This window comes from Trachemys scripta, chromosome 4 (genome assembly GCF_013100865.1).
Source record: "Trachemys scripta elegans isolate TJP31775 chromosome 4, CAS_Tse_1.0, whole genome shotgun sequence".
Classification (NCBI taxonomy): Eukaryota; Metazoa; Chordata; order Testudines; family Emydidae; genus Trachemys; species Trachemys scripta.
This window is the reverse complement of record NC_048301.1, coordinates 123,775,484-123,795,623: the sequence shown is the minus strand read 5'-3', so window position 1 is coordinate 123,795,623 and position 20,140 is coordinate 123,775,484. Positions and strand designations below refer to the sequence as shown.

The following is a 20,140-nucleotide window of genomic DNA, read 5'->3' as shown; positions in this document are numbered from 1 at the left end:
TACATATGGGGAACTGAGGCACAGGATAGATTAAGTGACTTGCCCAAAGTCACACAGGGAGGCTGTGGCAGAGGAGGGAATTGACCGCCCATAGCTCGCTTTTTAGCCCATTTCCTTAGCCACAAGACCATCCTTCCTCTAAGACTGCGTGGCTTAATTAATCGCTCTTTGTAAAAGACCATACAAGAGAGAACTCTTACTTTGCTGCTGGTAGATATCTATTACTGCTAGCTCCATGTGGTGGAAGAGTTATCCCATATCATCTCTGTACTGTTAAATATCACTAGATTTTTTTGTTTATTTCTTAAGCTGCGTCTCGCGGGAAAAGGGCAACCTGATCAAACAAGCTTGACAGTGATATTTTGTTCTCAGAACGCAGTTGGAAAAGCTAATGTGAGAGGGATGGAGCGTTCCCTCCGGCACCCAGCCTCCGGGTTCCCTCTGTTCTCACTGGCACCTGCCTGTGCTAGTTGTTCTTGGCTGCTGATACAGAAGCTTCAGTTCCCCACAGAGCGGCCTCTGCACACATAGCTCTCTTTTATTGTAGATATACCTAGTCCCCCGCCACCGCTCACCCTTCTAATCCTTAACTTCAGCCATGACAGAGGGAGAAGAATTTGCCAGCACAAGGATCACCGGCCAGACGCTTTGCAGAAGCCACTGGAGCGTCCTCATGCCGGAAATGCACCCTTCCGACTCCTGTCCTGGGAAAAGGATATTGCTATTAAACTCCCTAGTGGGAGCCTTTGTAAGTACATTCCTCTCCTTCCTACTTCTGTGCTTGGACAAGGAAAAGATTTCCAGGGTTGAGGACCAACCTGGAACCTGTGCGTGTTAAGTAGGCTGCTAAGGGGCTGGCTCTCAGGTCTGTAAGGAGCCCAGCTGCAGCATTTTAAGGCCCAGGCTGGGAGATGATTTGTAATGCTTTGAGCACTAGGGCTGACAGGTCTATAGAGGGCTGGGGTCAGTGAGGAATAGGAGTGGGTCAACTTGCAGATCTCTGCATATATCAGTATTGTGGCCTTAGTGAACCCATACGTTTAAGGACACAGCTTTCTCTCCTTTATGGGGGGAGTATTTGGCTTTTACCCTGCTGCAGAGCTTTGCCATGGTTTGACTTTTTAAATGGCGGGCATTGATTTGGAAGCTGCTCTGATCTCATCGAGTACCTCAGGTGTTTCCGCTAGGCCCTGCCACAGCATTTGGCAGCTTGGAGGACAGGCTTTTGGCAGTGTGGCTGAGTGCTCTTGAAAGTGCTGGGTGCGTATGGCTTGTATTGCTAGGTGACCCTTTGCTTATTGTGGATGCTTGGGGCCAGGGTTCAAAAGAGCTCAGGTCAGATTGTTCAGCGCCCAGTGTGCACCATGCTTCTGAAAATCCAGCCACTTCTTTAGGTGCCTAAATGAGATCTGAACTCTTTGGAAAAATCTGCCTCATATTAGCAGGGCCTGAAATACGTATGTAGCTCTTGCAGTGGTTTATGTCTGGTAGCAAGAGGCCAGGGCTAAAGATGAGGGGAGCGTACCAGCAAGGCCAACAGCCAACACCCTAGTGAAAAAAATCCACTTTCCCCATCCTACCTCCTGGGATCCCCACCAAGGCGCTGTCCCTGTGGGGCCAAGTAAGAAACAACTCGATAAGGCCTTTTGAGATGGCAGTGTGACACTGGTTAGAGCAGAGGCTGGCTACTCAGTTCTATTCCTAGCCCTGATGTTGGTGCGCTAGGTGAGCTCTTTGCCACCTGAGGGTAGTAATTCTTACCCACATCATAGGGTGGTCATGAGGCTAAGTGAATGGATGTGTGAAAAGTGCAGTCAGTCCCCTTGATGGCAGACACCGCAAAACATTGGCACTAGTGCGTCCTCTAAGTCCTGCTAACCCTGGAGGAGTTAAAACGTTAAGAGGAAACATTTGTGCACGTTCCATCCTATCAGGCCAGGAGGCCCACTAACCTCCTTTGTGCTGGGGATGTCAAAACAGGTGATCTCCTGTGACTAGACCTGCCCCTGAACTTGAACATATAAAGCCGCTTTCCAGGTTCCCTCAGACGCAGGCTAAGTGTAGGATGTGATCCTGAGCTCTGGGGCTTTTATCAGTGTTGCTCGAACATCCTGAGGGAAGGTCTGTGCAGCTCAGTCTTTCCTAAACTGACCCAGAAGAGCCTGGCAGGTGACATGGGATTTGCATGTGTTCCGTGGGACTGGCTCGCAGGCTAAGGAGGCTCTCAATAGCATCAGAATTAACAGCAGGGCCATGAACGGAGAATCTCAGCTCTGAATTGCGGTTGTAATCACCATCCCGTAAAAGCAGGGATGAGTGCATCCCCTACTGGCTATAGTGCATCTCACTCCAGTGAGTGAGAGCAGAATTGAATCCAGGGTTTCCCCAGAAAGCTTAAAAAAGAAGGGGAAGTTCAGCATGGGGCAGGGAGGGGATATTCAGTGCATGTTTCCAGTGCTGGGGGATTTTTCCTGGCCTGCTGGGAATTGGATATGGTGGGGGGGATTTGGGTAAGCTCTTCTTTTCTATCAGGAGCGGCAAACCCAACAGTGGAATTAAAAATCAAAAAGTTTAAAGACTCTGTTAACCTGGGCTTTTGAATTACTGAGGTGCTGGAATTCCAGCAGAGGGTTTTCAGTCCGTGTCAAGCAGGTTAACAACTGTGCTCTCTATCACTCAATAAGCTGCGTACCCAGGGACATATGTACACTGCTACCTTGATATAATGCGACCCGATATAACACGAATTTGGATATAATGCGGTAAAGCAGTGCTCTGGGGGGGCGGGGCTGCGCACTCCAGTAGACCAAAGCAAGTTCAATATAACATGGTTTCACCTATAACGCGGTAAGATTTTTTTGGCTTCCGAGGACAGTGTTATATCGAGGTAGAGGTGTATTTGGATACCTGTGAGTTTTACTTTTCATGTGTGATATAGCCAAACCTCACCTACTTTTGTCGTTTGAAAACCAGATCTGAATTTTGCATCTCTACCCCTTCTCTTATTTTTATGAGTTCTACTGATTCACGTGGTTTATTTTGTCAGCCTTTTCCCTGCTTTTAAGCCACACACCAGAAAAGGAGAGGATTGAACTGTCTTTTAAAAATGTGTCATGATGGAGCTGGAAAGCCCAGTGTAACTAGCCGGCAGAATTCCCCCCATGCTGGGGAAATCCCTGTGTGGCACAGAGCTGGCATAGCTAGCCCCTGCATCAGCCACATCCTGGCCCCCGCTTCCCAGGCTGGGACATGGTTAGAGGAAAGAGGGTAGGGCCAGAATGACAACTTCAGTCTAGAGGTCCCCAGCTGGAATGTTTTGTGTCACTGTCACTGGGTCTGAGATTCTTTACTCACATCAGTTCCTGGTGCCAGCATGGGTCATTTTCCTCAGAGCAAGGATTGGCCATGGAACCTGGCAGGGAATGTCGCCTAGTCGTTAGAGCAGTTTATGGTGTTTCAAGGCTACAGGATTTTGTTTCCCTCTCTGCCACAGGCCCAGTGTGGGCAAGTCATTTCACCTCTCTGTGTGTCAGTTTCATCAGAGGGGTGTGAGTCTTAATGATCACGTGCTTTGAGATCCTGAGATGAAAGGCGCTGTGAGTATACCGTATTACATGAACTGCCGTTAACCATCTTAGTGGTTAACAGCACTCTACTTTTGACAAGCAGACGCAAATCACATGTGCATAGGGATGAGTTCTTCCCTGGTTTACACCCTTGCCCAACTTTGTGAGATAGCAGGAGTGGTACTGAGGGATAAATATGGACCCAAGTGTTCTGATCTGCCACTAAAGTGGTGACCTCGGACTACTGGGGGTATTGCTGAGGTCAGATTCTCTTTTATACAGAGAGCAGGTTGGAGATGTTATTTTTTTGTGATTTTGTTTCCCTCTTTCTGTGAGCAGTTTGGATCCCACCTTCTTTGCAGGGCCACCTTTTGCAAGGATTAACTATCTAAGGATGCTTCACTCCCTTTCAAGATATGCAGAGTAGGCTGTTGAGGACCTGATGCCCCCAGAAGGTCAGAGCTGCACGCGGGCACTTATAAGAAACGGTTCTGCCAGTTGGAGACTGGCCAGTTGCAGCCAGTTTATGGTCTCTATGCAGCCTGACAACAGGCCTGCTGCTTTTGTGGCTAGTTCCTCCTTTCACACTGTTTAGCTTATCTGCAAATTGCAGGCGTTCCTTCTATTAAATAATGCAGGCGGCCAGTGCATGGACCTGTCGCCAGACCTGCCAGTGGGTGTATGCTTTTTAAAAGGGAAATGTTCCCTCTTAGTTTGTAAGAGGGCAGCCTCCATCTGGGGTGCCGTTCAGTGGCAGCTGTGACAGAAAGACAACTTGACAAAGGGTCCCCTGTTCTTTGCAGGCAACTGTCACTTCAGACCTGAGAAACTCATTACACCAAACACATGTCTTGCAGGATATTTATCCCAAAAGAGTAACATGTAAGGTATCTACCGAAAGCTCATAACTTGTCAACATGGCCACGGCACCGCATGAATGCCTGCCTCAGTTTCCCCTTTCTATAGCCCAGGCCAAGGAAAATTGCCTTTCTTAGCAAATTCAACCACTTTCGTACATGTAAAGTGCCACAGTCTGCAGATCCCTCATAGTAAAAACAGGTCCTCCCCAAGCCCTAAAGTGAAACAAGGTGACAATACAGCAGCTTTTCAATCCCATTCAAGGGTCACCATGCCAGGGTCACTCACCCGAGAGTCATTAGCCACTCTGACCCTTGTTCCAGGGCCCCACTCTCCATACTATCTACCTGAGAGCTCCAAGACCCGCTTCTCGCCCACAAGTCTTCTCCTGTAGCCCCAAATCAGGTCTCCCTCAAGAGGGCTCCCTGCAGTGTTTCACTCCCAAGGCCTCCTAGCCTGTGAGTTTTACCCCTGTTTCTGGGGACCTCCCTCCAGAGTCAACCCCTTGCTGCTGCCTGGCTCTCACCGACCACCCTGGTTCTTCACATCTTCCTAAGGGCCCCTACATACGCCTTCCTGCAACTGGGCAGAGTTCCCCAGCTCTAGCCTGAGCTTCCACACATTTCCTCAGCACCCATCACCAGTAGCTCACAGTTATGGCTCTCCTGGTTTCCTGCAGCTCTTTTCCTTGAGTAACTCTGCTGCTCCTTCCGTCTCTCCTCCGTTTTCAGACAGGTCACACCGTGCCTTTCCTGTCTCCTTCCCCTTCTCTGACCCACATACCTGGGAAGCAGCTAGTGAGTCACAGGAGTTCTGAACACCACTCCCTCTTAAAGGGGCCAGCCACTCTTTAACATGTGTGGGTTTTTTTTAATAGAATATAAGAGTTTCTGCTGTGCAGGGTTGGTGGTGGCAGGATTTGGGGAGCCCACAGTCCCAGCACATGGAGGCATGGGGATTTGGGGTCAGGGCATTTGTGGGGTGATAGATATGAGTCTTGAGTGCTGTCAGTACAGAGGATGGTTTTATGCTGCCCGCACTAGCAGGTAAAGCAGGTCAAGATCCATTTCGTAGTGTAGACGGGGCCAAAGGGAGCAGCGACAATGCTGGCTAGAACTTGTCCTAATGTCTTCCATTCTCTGGGTGATCAGAGATGGAATAACAACACACAGCACTGCTCAAAAGTGGGTCACAGTATCATTATCACCATTTCACAGATGGGGAAACTGAGACACAGGAAGGAGAGTGATGTATCCAAGGGCACTCAACCAGCTGACCCTAAAGCTGGGAACAGAACCTAGATCTCCTAAGTGAGTCTGCTACTGTACCCACTGGACCACCTTGCCTTCTAGAGCACTGGGTTTTTTAACCCATTCTGGTGTAAACAGGGGAAGGTGTGTTTAATCTAGAATAGGCAAGCCCCAGTGACAGCTAAATATTTTATCCTGCACTTTTCTTTCCATTTAGCCGATCCCCTCCTAAGTAACTCCCTTCCCCCCAAAAGTGTCACTAAAAGGCCATGTCTCGCCATAACGTTGTTCAGCGTGCTTGTGTTTTATACCCTTTCCTGCGCCTCGGGGCTCTCTTGTCTGTTCAGATTGTAAGCAATTTGGGGCAGGAACTCTGTGTTTGTACAGCGCCTAGCAGAATGGGACCCCACTCTTGGTTGGCCCTTGGGCACTCGCAGAATAAACATGATTAATAATAAGTATTCAATAGAGTTGCCACCTTGGCTACCGTTTTCTGCCCCTGGGGCAGCAAGACAAAAATTCATGCTGAGCGCTTGCAGCATCATGATGTTATAGTGCAAATAAGCTGTGTAGGAATCTACTTGGATTCCCCATTCAGCACATATCTGGGACAAGATCGGCTCATCGTTTTGGACTGTACAATTAAATGCATTGAAAAGAACATCTTGGAAGCTGTTGTCTCTAGTAGCTTTTGGGGGGGGGATTAATGGAGAACTGGAAATGAACCTTTGCCTTTGTAGCTTGCATGAGAAGAGTGTGTAAATGCTTCTGATATACTGTACTCCGTTGATATGGATTGTTGGACAACCCAAAGCTTGGGCGCGTTTGGCTCTAGTGGGTTGGTTTGCCTCACTATAAAGAGCTGGGTTTAGGTTCCAAACTCCCTTAAAGTTTGGGGACGTTCAAACCTAAACCTAGATTTTCAAAAGTGGCTAGTGATTGTCAGTGCACCAACCTGGGACACCTTAAAAGGGCCCAATTTTCAGACCGTTCTGAGCACCCGTCCTCTGAAGTTCCGGTGTCTCAAATTGGTCACCCAAAAATGGAGGCAGCCACAATCATTAGACATGTTTCCATGATGACATGGTGCACGGTGTTTACTTTGGGCCCCATCTCTAACTACAGTGAAGCTGGTCTCCTTCGGGACACATCTACATTTGGAGTGGGGCGTGTGAATCCCAGCTCGAGGAGACACTTGTGCTACCTCTCGTGCATAGATAGACAGGGTGATTCACTAAGCAGGGAACACCCAAGCATCACAGCGTCTCACACTTTCCCTTATCTAAAAAAACAAAATCCAGCCTGAGAAAAACAAACCCAACAACAACAAAATGACTTATCAGAAAAATACCCCTACCCAGCCACTTGTGTCAGGATTAGTTAATAGCTTTGCTGCTCGGTGCATTGGGAAAGAACTGGGGCTCGCTTGCTGAAGAAATGCCAAAATGTTCACTCAGCAAAGCACAAACACAGCGATTGCAGAGACTGGCTCAGGTGCCCACAAGCTACGCCTGTCACAGGAGAATATGGCAATTTATAGAAACAAACACATTCCTCTTCCTAGATTGGTAGAGGCGTTTTCTCCCTCGTTTCATCCCTTATTTGGCTGCACCTTGTCCTCATTTACAATTTAAAAAAGAAATGAAATGAGACATCAGAAGAGTGAGATGGCGCTGGATCAGCTTTGGATCTCATGTCTGCTGGAGCAAATCTGGAGGAAGTCCCATGAAATTCAGTGGAGTCACACCAGTGTCAGAGTGAGGGTATGTTTACACTGCCAGCTGCCAGCTCAAGGAGACGTGGTTGCGCTAGCTCAGTACAAGCTCGAGCGCCAAAAATAGAAGATAGCCATGGTGGCGCGAGCGGTGGGGTGGGCCAACCACCTTGAGGAAGTACCCGTTTGAGACCATAGGCACGTAATAGTAATACCTGCTGTGTTAAGTGCTCAGGTAGTACGGTAATAGGTGCAGTACAAGCACCTAGATACACAGGTAGTTAGTTAGATACTATGTCTCTCTAAGTGTCTAGCTAATATAATGTTTGGGATTTTAAACAGCATTGATAGAGTAGATGTACTGATTCAGCAGTCCTTAGTCGGGCAAAACAGCCTGGCTCCAATCCTGCAGTCCCTACTCATTCAAAACTCCCAGGGAATTCAGTGGGAGCTTTGAGTGCATTGGAATGGTGGAACAGAGCCCTAGTTGTTCAGTTCTAACTGGAGTCAATCTAATTAGACTGACCTAGCTAAATCGCTCAGGGCTGTGAAAAATTTTGCATCCTGGGCGATATAGTTAGGTTGACCTATCCCCCTCCATAGGCACGGCGAGGTTGACAGAAGAATTCTGTTGACCTAGCTACCGCCTCTCGAAGAGATGGATTAGCTACAGCCACGGAAAAACCCCTTCCGTCAACACGGGAAGCACCTACACTATAGCACGGCAGTGTAGGAGCTGTGCTGCTGTAGCAGCTGTAGTTTAGACATACCCCTCGTTCCCTCCCTCTCTTCTAAACTTCGCAGGTAATTGGATGGGCATGTTCCCCCAGCCAGCATTGCTCAGCATGGCAGGGAGAGCTGTCGGCACGATGTATCAGGTTTGCACTGGCACATCACATTCCAGTTCAGCTTGTCTAAGGCGAAGCAGCAGAAAAGCCCATGTGGACTAACCTTTGGGTTCCTGTATCCTTCGTGAGATGGAGGTAGGTCTTGGCAATTGTTGATCTTACAGTAATGTCGAGGGAAAGATCATTCTAAAACAGACATGGATTTGCAGGGGCAGTCAGTAGTTATATTTCTAATGCTCGTTGAAGAACTGAGAAAGGCTTCCATGAATAAATAAAATCGACTGGCATGTTTGATTTCAGGGCATCTATGACTGTGTGGAAAGCTCTGATTTCAGCTCCCCAGATTAAATAAAAGAAATATTCTCAAGCTAGTGAACTGGAGGAGGAATCTGTTACTATCTAATTTGTTAACTTTTCTTCACAGTCCGCTCTTGTATGCTTTAGGCAGTGCTGCGGCATTAGCAGTGATAGTCAGAGTGCTCAGAGAGTAGAGGTGGGGGTCTGGGCATTTTGGGCTTTGTTCCTGGCCATGGAAGGAGAGTGTTTTACAGCAGTGAAGAACTGGGAGTCAGGAGTGGGTTCTGTTCTCTGCTCTGCGAGGTGAATGTGGCATACATGGTTAGAGCAGTAGGGACTGCGGGTCAGGACTCCTGGGTTCTATTCTCTGTTCCACTCCTTTGCCTCAGTGCACCCATCTATGATACAGGGCTAATTATAATGACCTAACTCACAAGACTGTTGCAAGTATCATTAATGTTTGTGAAGGGCTTTGAGATCCTCAGATGAGCAGTGCTATGGAAGAGTAATGTAGCATTGATTACAGGAAGAGCAGGCACCAGCAACAATAATTCTTGCGTTCTTTGGGGTTGTTCCGTCAAGGGCAAAGAGCCTCAAAGGTTCCTCACTATACGCACAAGGACCCCATGGTGCCTTCACATTATATCATCGAAACCACTTGGTCCCTCAAGTGACACAATGCCCTGCTGTGTGACTGGATCAGAATGGTGACACTTCACAAGCCATTTTGCACAGGTGTCCATCACTAGAGAACCTGTGGAGCTTTCAGTTGATTGACCGTTTATTAAAACATCGGGCATTTTATAGACTACTCATAAATGCACACTCAGTGCACAGTAGGACTCAAACCGTTGTACCAGAGAGGCCGCAGGGCAGGGCAGCACAGAATCCTGGGATTCAGGAAGTTCTCAGCTCTCAGGAGAGCTCGCAAAGGACCCAAAAGCAGCTGTCTACCCAAGCTCTGTCCTCCTAGCTTTCCTGCATCCAAACCGCAGTGACATCGTAACAGCGATAGTAAATCAACGTTTCATAACTGTGCCCCCGCTGTGGCCTTTAAGGTAATGTTTGCTCAGCTTATTAGATTGAGCTTTGTGCAGAACTTCGTTCTCCTGGTTCAAACTGTGTTTATAAGAATTGTTTTTCCTCCTGCATCCCACAGACTCACCAGATGCACACTAACCCCCCACTTACTCCTTAGCCTCCCTTGGAAAAGAAATGATGGGAAACAAATGGAAGTTTAATTTTGCTTTGACTTTTGAAAGGCTTTCCTCGTGTATGGAAAGTGCGGCTTTCAGTAATCCCTCTGTTAAATCCACTGGGCAGTCATTTAGGTTTGCTGGGATTTAAATGGCAGTGCCTGTTAATAGTGCTGAAAGCTGTACTAGCCTTTTGCTTAGAAAATAATAACCAGGTTGGTTTTCCCTCTGGGTTGCTATGCGTCTGAGACAGAGCAGAGCTTTGTGAGTTGCATTCACCTGAGAGGGGCAGGGTAGACAGCCCCGGACACCAAATTCTGCTAGCCTCAGGACAAGTTACAACATGCGGGGAAGCAGGGCAGTTTACTCCCATGCTCCCCCTGCTGGTGTGTTTTAGCCCTGCCCTGGAGAAGCCCTCTTGGGAGAGGAGACTTTGGTTTCCAGCCCCATCGACACCATTTTATCTGCTGAGTCTGCCACCAATGGGGTCTGCTAGCACTGATGGTAGGCGCTGGGCTGTAGGGTGTCACGTGTCCTCCACTCTCATTGACTCCAGCTGGAGTTGAGGGCACTCAGGGGTATGTCTACAGTGCAATTAGAAACACACGTCTGGCCTGTGCCAGCTGACTTGGGCTTGCGGGACTTGGGCTAAGGGACTGTTTTATTGCAGTGTAGACATTCATGCCCGGGGATCCTCCCATCTCGCAGGGTCCTAGAGACTGGGCTCCAGCCCAAGCCCAAATGTCTACACCTCAGTGAAACAGCCCTGTGCCATGAGCCCAAGTCAGCTGGCATGGACCAGCCACAGGTATCTAATTGCAGCGTAGACCTACCCTCAGTGCTGCACAGGATCAGAGCCAGCGATGGGAGCTGTGGTGATATCGACCTCTTTTCAAAAGGAGTTGGACTGAATCCATTTCACATAAGCCACCGAAGAGCCAGCCGACCTGGGAGACTGGGAGGTAAGCTGTCCAGTATCCTGCTGCCAGTTGCTGACCCGGGGACAATACAAACAATACGTGACAGATATTAGTCCCATGGCTCCCTGCACTACTGGAAGGTGATGAATGTGGTATAAGAAACTATAGAGAATGGAACAGAACCAAACAAAGAGAGCACAAGGCAAAGAAAGGGAGATGCTCAGCTGTCGAGGGCCAGCCAAAAAGCCCAAACCTGGCTGCCTAAAGTTGGGCACCCAAATAGAAATGGCCTGGTTTTTCAGGGGCACTGAGCCCCCACAGCTCCCATTGGCTTTGATGGGCTTTGGATCAAGCCCTTATTGAAGATTAGACCTAAAATGATAATATTTGTCATAGGCTGAAAATGAAAAACAAAACAACTCCCCAGATGTGGCTGATCGTTATGATTTTAAAACAGCTTTGCCCTGAAAATCTTGTCCTACTGCTGGAGTTTTTTTTATTATTATTATTCCATTTAGTCCGATTACATCACATGCGGCAGTTGTCTTTTCCTCTCACACACCCACACACCCCTGGTATCTGCAAAGCCGCTTTCCAGATGAGAACAGTAATTGTCTCCCAGAATACGTGACCTGCCATTGGGTCTCAGGTTCCTGCAGAGAACTTGGAAGCCGGAAATGAAGTGTTAATGTTCTATAGATTACAGTCCTGCCAAGCGCGATGTGGGGCTAGATTCTCATGGGTGCTTGTGTGTATGCTCGTTCCTGCCTGCGCACGTGTGTGAAGTGTGGATTGTTAGAAGCTGGCGGGAAAATTAAGGTTTAAGGTCAGCCTGGATCTCAGATTTGTTTATCTGACAGTTGACCCAACGCCTTCTGTCTTAGGTACTTAGCTGGCCCCAGCGGTGGTGGAACAATTTGTACAGTGGCGGGGGCTGAGAGTCATTGAACCAAACTGTAAACCCTGGATATCATGGAAACCACTTCAAGCCAGGGGGTGCAGCAGCGCCCCCAGTCCCCCTAGTTCCAGCACCTATGGGTCACCCCCAGCGCTGTCGTATCTAAGCACCTCAAGATCTTTAATGTATGTATCCTCCAAACACACCTGAGAGGTAGACCAGTGCTGCTATCTCCATTACACACGTGGGAAACTAAGGGGTTGTGTGACTGGCCCAACGTGACTCAGGGCATCTGTGGCCGCATAGGGAGTGGAACCCGCATCTTTTGAGCCCCAGGCTGGTGTCCTACCTCTGGCCAAGCTTCCTTCACCAAACAGTCAATAAAAGTGGTGTCCGGCCTCAGTGTCCTTGTAAACCTCCCTGAATGGTGACTGCGTCCCCTTTCCAGCTTACGAAGATGAGCTGCTTTGCCGCTTCCCTCCATGCTGTTTACACAGTCATCCAGGAGTCGGGTTTTCTCAGACATTTCCCCTCGATTCTGCCATTAGCAGCCAGCCTGCTTGTCCTGTCTCATTACGTTAGCAGCCTTTCAGGGCTGTCCTCATGCCCAGGGGCTTGCAGGCTCAGCGCCCGGGCAGTCTGCGCTGTTCCGGTGTCAGTCTCAGGTCAGGCTGAGGAAGCCGCTTTCTGTGCTAAGCAAGGAAGTGCAAAGCCTTCCTGCACTGGGGTGTGGGCTAACGGGTCCAGGGAATCCCCCCACTCCACGCTCCTGAGCTGTAGCCCCATGGAGGGGAGAAACTACTTGGAGATTAAAGACTAAGGCTTCATGTTCCCTCCACCATGCACAGCATGTGGAAGGGGAAGAGCACCAGCAGCAGTGCCTCTCCAGCTGGTAGGAGCATCATAGCTTAGGGGATGTAGTCTGAAGTAAGAGCTAGGGAACAGCTCCTCCCTCCACCATGCTCATGTATGTAGCTGCAAACCCCCCTCTGAAGTGGGTGATTGCAGCTGCTATCATGGCAGCATGGGTCCCAGGGCTCAGGATGGGGACTCCCAGCTCCTGCAGAGGCTCCTGACTTCTCCAGCCACTCAGAGATCTGCATGAATCTCGGGACGTTGCAGCTTTCGGGCACGGAACTGTCTGCCAAGTGCAGACATCCCCTTCTCCCCACAGAGCAATTCAGGGCAAATGCCCTGGGCTGAATTCTGCCACGAATGATGCCAGAATAACTCCACTGACTTCAGAGGCATTGAGAGCAGGATCTGGCCCCTCCCTGGAAACCCAAGCTGTTTCCTAGTTTCTAGGCGGGTTTTCCTTGCGGAGAGTGGCAGGCGGACACAAAAGCATAGAGGTTGCTTTTGTTCTCTGGAAAATGAAGTGTTCTCATTCATGAGCACCCTTGTCTGATTTATCATCTTAGGGCCTTGTTCTTGTTCTTGTTGCAGAAGAATTAACTGATAGCATCCTTAGACAATTGCTAGCTGTCTCAGTCGCTGCTGATTCCTGCCACTGATCTTTTAAAAGTGTTCTTCAGTTCTGTTGGAAGTCTGCACCTGAAATAGCTCCACCTTCTATTCAGTCAGAAGATAAACAAACCAGGCACCCAGTCTGGAAACGGAGCCTGCTTAATGGCGTGTAAAGGGAACTGCTTAGTTGGAGACGCCACCAGACATCAGTGGAGATCCTTGCTTCTTGCACGTCCTCCAACACCCTGCCTGGATCTCACCAGAGTCATGGATTAAGGCGGTGGTTCCCAAACTGGGTTTCGTGAACCCCTGGGGGTTCGCAAAATGTTACACAGGGTTCTTGGGAAAAAATTCCCTAATGGTGGACAGAGCTGTCCCTAGAGACCCTGGGCAGCACAGCCCGGAGCCCCTGGACTTCCATGAGCTAAGCAGATCAAAGCAAGCAGATCTATCACACTGAGGAGATTGAAACTTCAAGACTCCTTATACGAAATGGAAAGGGAGGTGGATATTTTTTGCTGTTTTTAAAATTAAATAGGCAGCTAGTGTTGTTTTTAAAATTATTATGAAGAACAAGTTTAAGCTTTGTTGTAACGTGCATTGTTTGCCTGGACTTCTCCAGACCTGAATGCTTGTGTAGGAGGAACTCTTTGAGTTGGCTCCTTAAATACCTTCATGCTTTCACATCTGATACTCCTTGATGAAACATAGAAGCCTTGTCTTATAACAGGCTTATCTTATTCAAAGTGATACAAGCTACGAAAGTGATATCTTGGAAGAGAGTTGCCGTTTTCATAATGTAATAAAAATACTGTAATGATCAATAATAATTAATAACAAATACTCTGCAATAAGCATGTCATAACAACAAATTGTGTATTTCCAAGATCACTGCTTTTATAATTTATACTCAGGTAAAGAAGAAAATCACTGGAAATATTCATTTTTAGGAGGGGGTTCGCGAGACCTGACATTTTAGCGAAAGGGGTTCCCAGGTTGTTGAAGTTTGGGAACCACTGGATTAAGGCAATCGTCAAACCCCACTTCCCCACAATGGCGGGATGAGTAGGTAGTCAGCTGGTATAAACCGGCATAGCTCCATCAAAACCAACGAAGCCTTACAAGCCCTACAAACCAACAGTGACTTACAAGGCCAGATGTTCAGTGTGTTAAAACTAGTGCAGCGCCCTCGCTTCTACATGGGCTATTGGTTATTATTTCGAGGCTTGGGGCTTCATTGTGAAGAGAAGTAAGGAAGGAGAGAGTCCCTGCCCCAGTGAGCTCACAATTTGGGTGTTTATATCTGTGTAGGAGAGAACAAAGTCGGGACGAGGGGCTTCATTGTAATAGAGTTCACACACGAGAGAGAGTACCCACTGGCACTAATGGGAGCGGTGCAGAGAGATAAGAGGCAGATACCCATTTGTCAGGTAGAGCAGCCATGGCTGTGAAGGATAAATTTGGTCCGAAGGTGGCCAACTGCCTGCATTCAGTATTTCAACAATGCCAGCCTCCCGGTTTTAAGTCTGTAATCCGCTGGGCTGTTTACACCATCAGGGGCAGAGTCAGACAGAGAGAGGCTGTCTGGTGCAGAGAGGCAGTGTTTTCTTTGCTTTCTTTCCCCCTTCCCCAGGCAGGATTATTCCCTTGGTGCTGCTTTAAAGTGACTTTGCACTGTCTGGCTCTGCCTCGTTTCCACGTCAACCTTTTAACCTCACTTAATGACATCGGTGCCCCAGCTAATTTAACGAAGCAGCGTGAAATGGGATTTCTTATTAAACGATTAACATAGAAAGCCAACGACTTTGGAGCCGTGACCCCTGATGGAACTTCTCCAGTCGGACGTGCCCTGCTCTTTCTGAAAGAGACAGGAAGCTTGAATAATACATGCCAGGCAGGGTGTGGTACTCCTTTAATCTCCCTTTCGTCAATGCTGCTGCCTCTTTGATGTGCCGCTTGAGTCCAGGGACGTCTGTCTAAAAAGCGAGCATTAACCATGCTGCTTTGCCTTAAGTGCAGTGTAGCTTCCCTGGCTCCGTGAGCAATTTGATTTCCCCATCAGAAGGTGTTTGGTGGAGCATCGTCTGGCAGTTCTCAGCATGTCTTCAGGGGCATCTGAGTGCAGTGCTAGGTCTCCGCTAGCATGGATCGCTCAAGCATGCTGTCTCTCTCGCACATATATCTATATGGGGGAGTGAACGTATGTGTAGGTAGAGATTAGAGAATTCTCAATAACCCGTGGCTTTTATTCTGGGTAATGCCACGGGGATTGGCTGGCCTTGTCTGTACTTGTGAATAACCCTGATGCAGTATAACTGCACCCCTAAGTGAAGATCAGGACATTAATTAAGAGTAAATCCTGATTAGCTCAATAGGTGCAAACCCCTGTAGAGACCTGCAGGCTAGCACCAGTTGTTAGCCACGGTTGTCCAAGTCAGTGCATTTAAAGAAGTGACCCAAACAGCTTCCGCAGAGGCGAGTGCGTTGGGTACTGAGATATGGATATAGAGGCCTAATTTTGGCCACTCACATTTGAACATATTGGCCTCGGTCTCCTGGGTATTGGCCACTAGGTCACACTGTTTAGGGACCTAGGCCCAGATGTTTAAAGTTATTTAGGGGGTGGCGTGCTCCGCGTTGCAATGCCTAACTGATTTCAGAGCATAAATCTCATTCCCAAAAGGGATTTCTGAGCCAAAATACCATTGACCGTCTAGGGATTTTATCTCCCAAGTGCCTGAATCACTTTTGAAAAGGAGATTTAGGCTCCTAAATCAATTAGGCGTTTCAATGCTTAGCGAAGCAATGCTTAATACCTTTAAAAATCTGGGCCCTAGGGTATTTTCTATGCATTTGCTGTTGTTCCAGCCTCTTAGTTGACCATGAGGCTGGGAGAAAGTAAGGGCCAGAACATCAGCTGGTATAAATTAGCGTCCCTCCATTGAATTAATCTGGCCCAGAAGTCTGGGAATCAGCCAGCCTTCCTGTTAAATGACCCCACCCTACAGAATATCCATCTCTAGAACCACTGCAAGCCAATAGATTTTCAAGGCCATCGCCTACTGCTAGAAGTTTGTCATGCTGCTGACCTGGAGTATTTTCCAGTGACCACTTCTCCCTCCCCCCCCCCCCCCGTCTCAGTGTGGGCTGTGTACTTGACAAAAAAGGGAATTAAATGACCATAATTATGCATTTTACGGAAACAAAGTTGAGCAACTTCTCCAGTTAATTGCTCGAGCCCCGTTTCCTCTTTCAGCTTTTGTCGGAGCTGCTATCTCGGGTTGTTTTATTTCTTTTTTAAAATTGCTTTTATCCTTTACCGCGTATAGCAATATACAGCTGGAAAAAAAAAAATCCATTTCCTGCCGCTTCCAATTCCTGCCAGCCGATAAGAGACAAGGGTGAAGCCTTCCCGGGGCTCTGGGCCTGGAAAAGGACAGGAGCAACCAAACGGCTAAGAATAGCCTGGCAGCCGCAGTTTGCAAAGTCTACAAGGTTTTTTTTTTAAAATGTGCTGATCTAATAAGGATGAAGCGAGTTTGCAGCTCTCTCCAGGGTTGCCTACTGGATGAGTTTTGTTCCCGTGGCTTTCTGCCCCCTGCCCCAGTGTACAGAAAGGCACCTGAAACAGAGCGATACATGCTCGGGATGGGTCCCCTGGCATCATTTACCAACCCCAGACTGTATTCCCTGCTCTTGCTTAGCTGGGTTCTCCACGCTGCTCAGCGATGAGGACTGAACTACCATGAGACGGAAGAAGTTGGTGGATCCAGATGAAAAATGGAAGGTACCCTGTAAATGCTGATCTGGGTGGATTGAATGAGAAACCGTTGGTACTGCCAGCTGTAAAAGGCTGAGGGGGCTGGGTGTGATCCTGAGATGTGCCAAGTACCTGGCATTCTAAGCTCCTCTAAGGGCCATGCCCCGAAGGAGGTTTCTTATTCTGTTTGTAGAGAGAGAGGTGAATGACAGAGGAGGAATGGGTATATGGTGAAGGCACCAGACTGGAGACCTGGTTTAAATCCCTGGCTCTGCCACAGACTCTCTATGGGACCTTGTACTGGTCACTTATTTTCGGTCTGTGAAATGGGGTAAAAATCCTTCCTTTGTTAGCTTTTTGGGGCAGGGCTGCTTCTCGCTTCATGTCTATACAGCACCTAGCACAATGTGGCCCCAACCTTGGTTGAGGGTCTCCCAGTGTGAGCATAATACAAATAGTAAAGGGGATACACAGCTGGTCAGCTTACGGGGCATCGAGAAGTCTCGTTGTGAAAAAGGAAGGCAAAGGGTGAAATCCTACTAAAAGATGAGTGTGTAACTGGTTGGAAAATCGTTCCCAGAGAGTAGTTATCAGTGGTTCACAGTCATGCTGGAAGGGCATAACGAGTGGGGTCCCACAGGGATTGGTTCTGGGTCCAGTTCTCTTCAATATTATCATCAGTGATTTAGATAATGGCATAGAGAGTACACTTATAAAGTTTGCGGACGATACCAAGCTGGGAGGGGTTGCAAGTGCTTTGGAGGATAGGATTAAAATTCAAAATGATCTAGACAAACTGGAGAAATGGTCTGAAGTAAATAGGATGAAATTAAATAAGGACAAATGCAAAGTACTACACTTAGGAAGGAACAATCAGTTGCACATATACAAAATGGGAAATGACTGCCTAGGGAAGAGTACTGCAGAAAGAGATCTGGGGGTCATAGTGGATCACAAGATAAATATGAGTCAACAGTGTAACGCTGTTGCAAAAAAAAAGCAAACATAATTCTGGGATGTATTAGCAGGAGTATTGTAAGCAAGACATGAGAAGTAATTCTTCTACTCTACTCTGTGCTAATTAGGCCTCAACTGGAGTATTGTGTCCAGTTCTGGGCGCCACATTTCAGGAAAGATAGGGAGAAAGTCCAGAGAAGAGCAACAAAAATAATGAAAGGTCTAGAAAACATGAGCTATGAGGGAAGATTGAAAAAATTGGGTTTGTTTAGTCTGGAGAAGAGAAGACTGAGAGGGGACATGATAACAGTTTTCAAGTACACAAAAGGTTGTTACAAGGAGGAGGGAGAAAAATTGTTCTTCTTAACCTCTGAGGATAGGACAAGAAGCAATGGGCTTAAATTGCAGCAAAGGAGATTTAGGTTGGACATTAGGAAAAACTTCCTAACAGTCAGAGTGGTTAAGCACTGGAATAAATTGCCTAGGGAGGTGGTGGAATTTCCATCATTGGGGATTTTTAAGAGCAGGTCGGACAAACACCTGTCAGGGATGGTCTAGATAATACTTAGTCCTGTCTTGAGTGCAGAGGACCGGACTAGATGACCTCTCGAGGTCCCTTCCAGTCCTATGATTCTATCCTGGCCCCATGGAAGTAGATGGCAAAACTCCCACTGGCTTCACTGGGGCTAGGATTGCACCTAGAAATTAAAAAAAAAAACAGTAAAACTCCCTCCAGAGTATATTGCAGCAGGTGGCTTTCAATCCTGTGGCAGTTTGTAATTCAATGACATTCTTGCTCCTAGTCTATTACTGTGTATAACAATTATGGCTTGATGTTATTATTGGCCAAGCACCAGGGCTTTGCAAAACATACAAGCAGGGGACACAGGCTTTCTCTGCATCTTCAAAGGTCTTTGCAGATCTTAACAATATCTTTAGAAATCGGGGTCCTTATCACACCCCAAAAAGGGGAATCTGCCATTCCCCCCTCCCTCCACACATTTGTAATCTCTCTCTTGGCCATGGATGTGGGCAAGGACTGAAGAAGGAACATGTCTGATTTTAGAGAAAACGCTTTATTTCTTTGTATAGTCAAAGATCATCTCAATCCTCAGCATAGGGCCTGTCGGTACTGATGCAAAGCCCCAGTGTAGATGTGCTGCACCAGGGTTAAACAGGGCAATTTAAAATGCATTTGTGCTGGGGGTTTGCACCAGTGTAGCTACTACACTGCTACAACTATCCCCAGCATGGACGGACCCTTAATGTTCTCTGTCCAAAAGCTCCATTCGAGTTCCCTAGAAGTATCCACATGCTGCACATCCCACCGCAAGCCCCAGCTATCTTTACCTAGTAGCGCTGGCTGCCAGAAGCCATGCGTGGACCTGACAGAAGGACTGGCTGGTCACTGCGTGGATGGACCACTGCAGCCTGGGGAGTAAAGCATCCAATGGAACAGTGCAGATCGCCTCCTAGGCCCGATCTTCTGGGCCCTCTGCGTGCTGAACTTCCATTGAAGTTGATGGGTGTTCCATGCAAGATCAGACTCCCTATTATTTTTATAGCACCGTAGGTGCTCATGAGACATCACAGATATATAGGAAGATAAGGTCACTGTGTCCTGGAGCTTATTGTCTAAAGGCCGGTTTCTGCTTCCACTGAAGTCATTAATAGTGGGGTCCCTATGGTTAATATAACAGCAACCCATGGAGGAGAGGAGACTCAACAGTAAACAACAGAGGCAAATCCCTTCCTAGTAATGAAATCTGTGCTTGTCTCATCCACACCTAGGACACGTCACTGTTATTAAACCTTTACGTGCAGTCTCTGGAGAATGCGCCACTCCTCCTGTGCAAGATGCTGGTGATAATGTATTCCAAAGTAACGAGCGATCAAAGTTATACTGTACTAAAGGGTCATTCGGTGAAAAGTTGATGGAAATTAGAAATCAGGCCATGTCGGCCAACAATATTTAACTGTTCGCCAACTCTTCATTAGAAGCTGCAAGCCATTTATGCGTCACCTAGATTTGCATAACAATTTGCATAGAAAACTCAGCCACTGAAAGATGTGTGGTTTTCAAATGGGAAGGCAGCGTGCTTTCGGCATTTCAAACTAGGGACAGGGGGACAGGCCTGGTTTCTATTCCTGGCTCTAGCCCGCGACTTTTTTATGTGGCCTATGGCTAGTCACTTCCCCTCGCTGTGCCTCAGGCTGGCTGTCTGTAAAATGTAAGTTAAAGCACTCTTTTCCCTCCCGGCGGGACGTGAGGGGTTGAGAATGTTTGTAAAGGGATCTGGAATCTGATTACAGAAGGAGAAGGTGTCACTGTCCGACAGTGGCCAATGCCAGGTGCTAGAGGGGGAAAACTGACTCACTGAATAGCTTCAGGCCTAATCACTGCCCCTC

At 47.8% G+C, this 20,140-nt stretch overlaps 1 protein-coding gene across 3 annotated transcripts in view; it reads left to right on the top strand.

Annotated features, from left to right (window-relative positions):
* Positions 1–20,140, top strand: part of TMCC2 (transmembrane and coiled-coil domain family 2) — a 76,884-nt gene that overhangs the window by 40,079 nt on the left and 16,665 nt on the right. Inside the window, exon 1 of one of the 3 annotated variants that reach the window (XM_034767184.1) lies at positions 16,331–16,801. The exons of the other annotated variants lie outside the window; for them this stretch is intronic. Within the exon in view, the coding sequence (XP_034623075.1) occupies positions 16,760–16,801 (42 nt within the window). The 5' untranslated portion in view covers positions 16,331–16,759. Of the gene's footprint in view, positions 1–16,330; positions 16,802–20,140 lie in introns of those variants that run through there. 3 annotated transcript variants of the gene reach the window in all.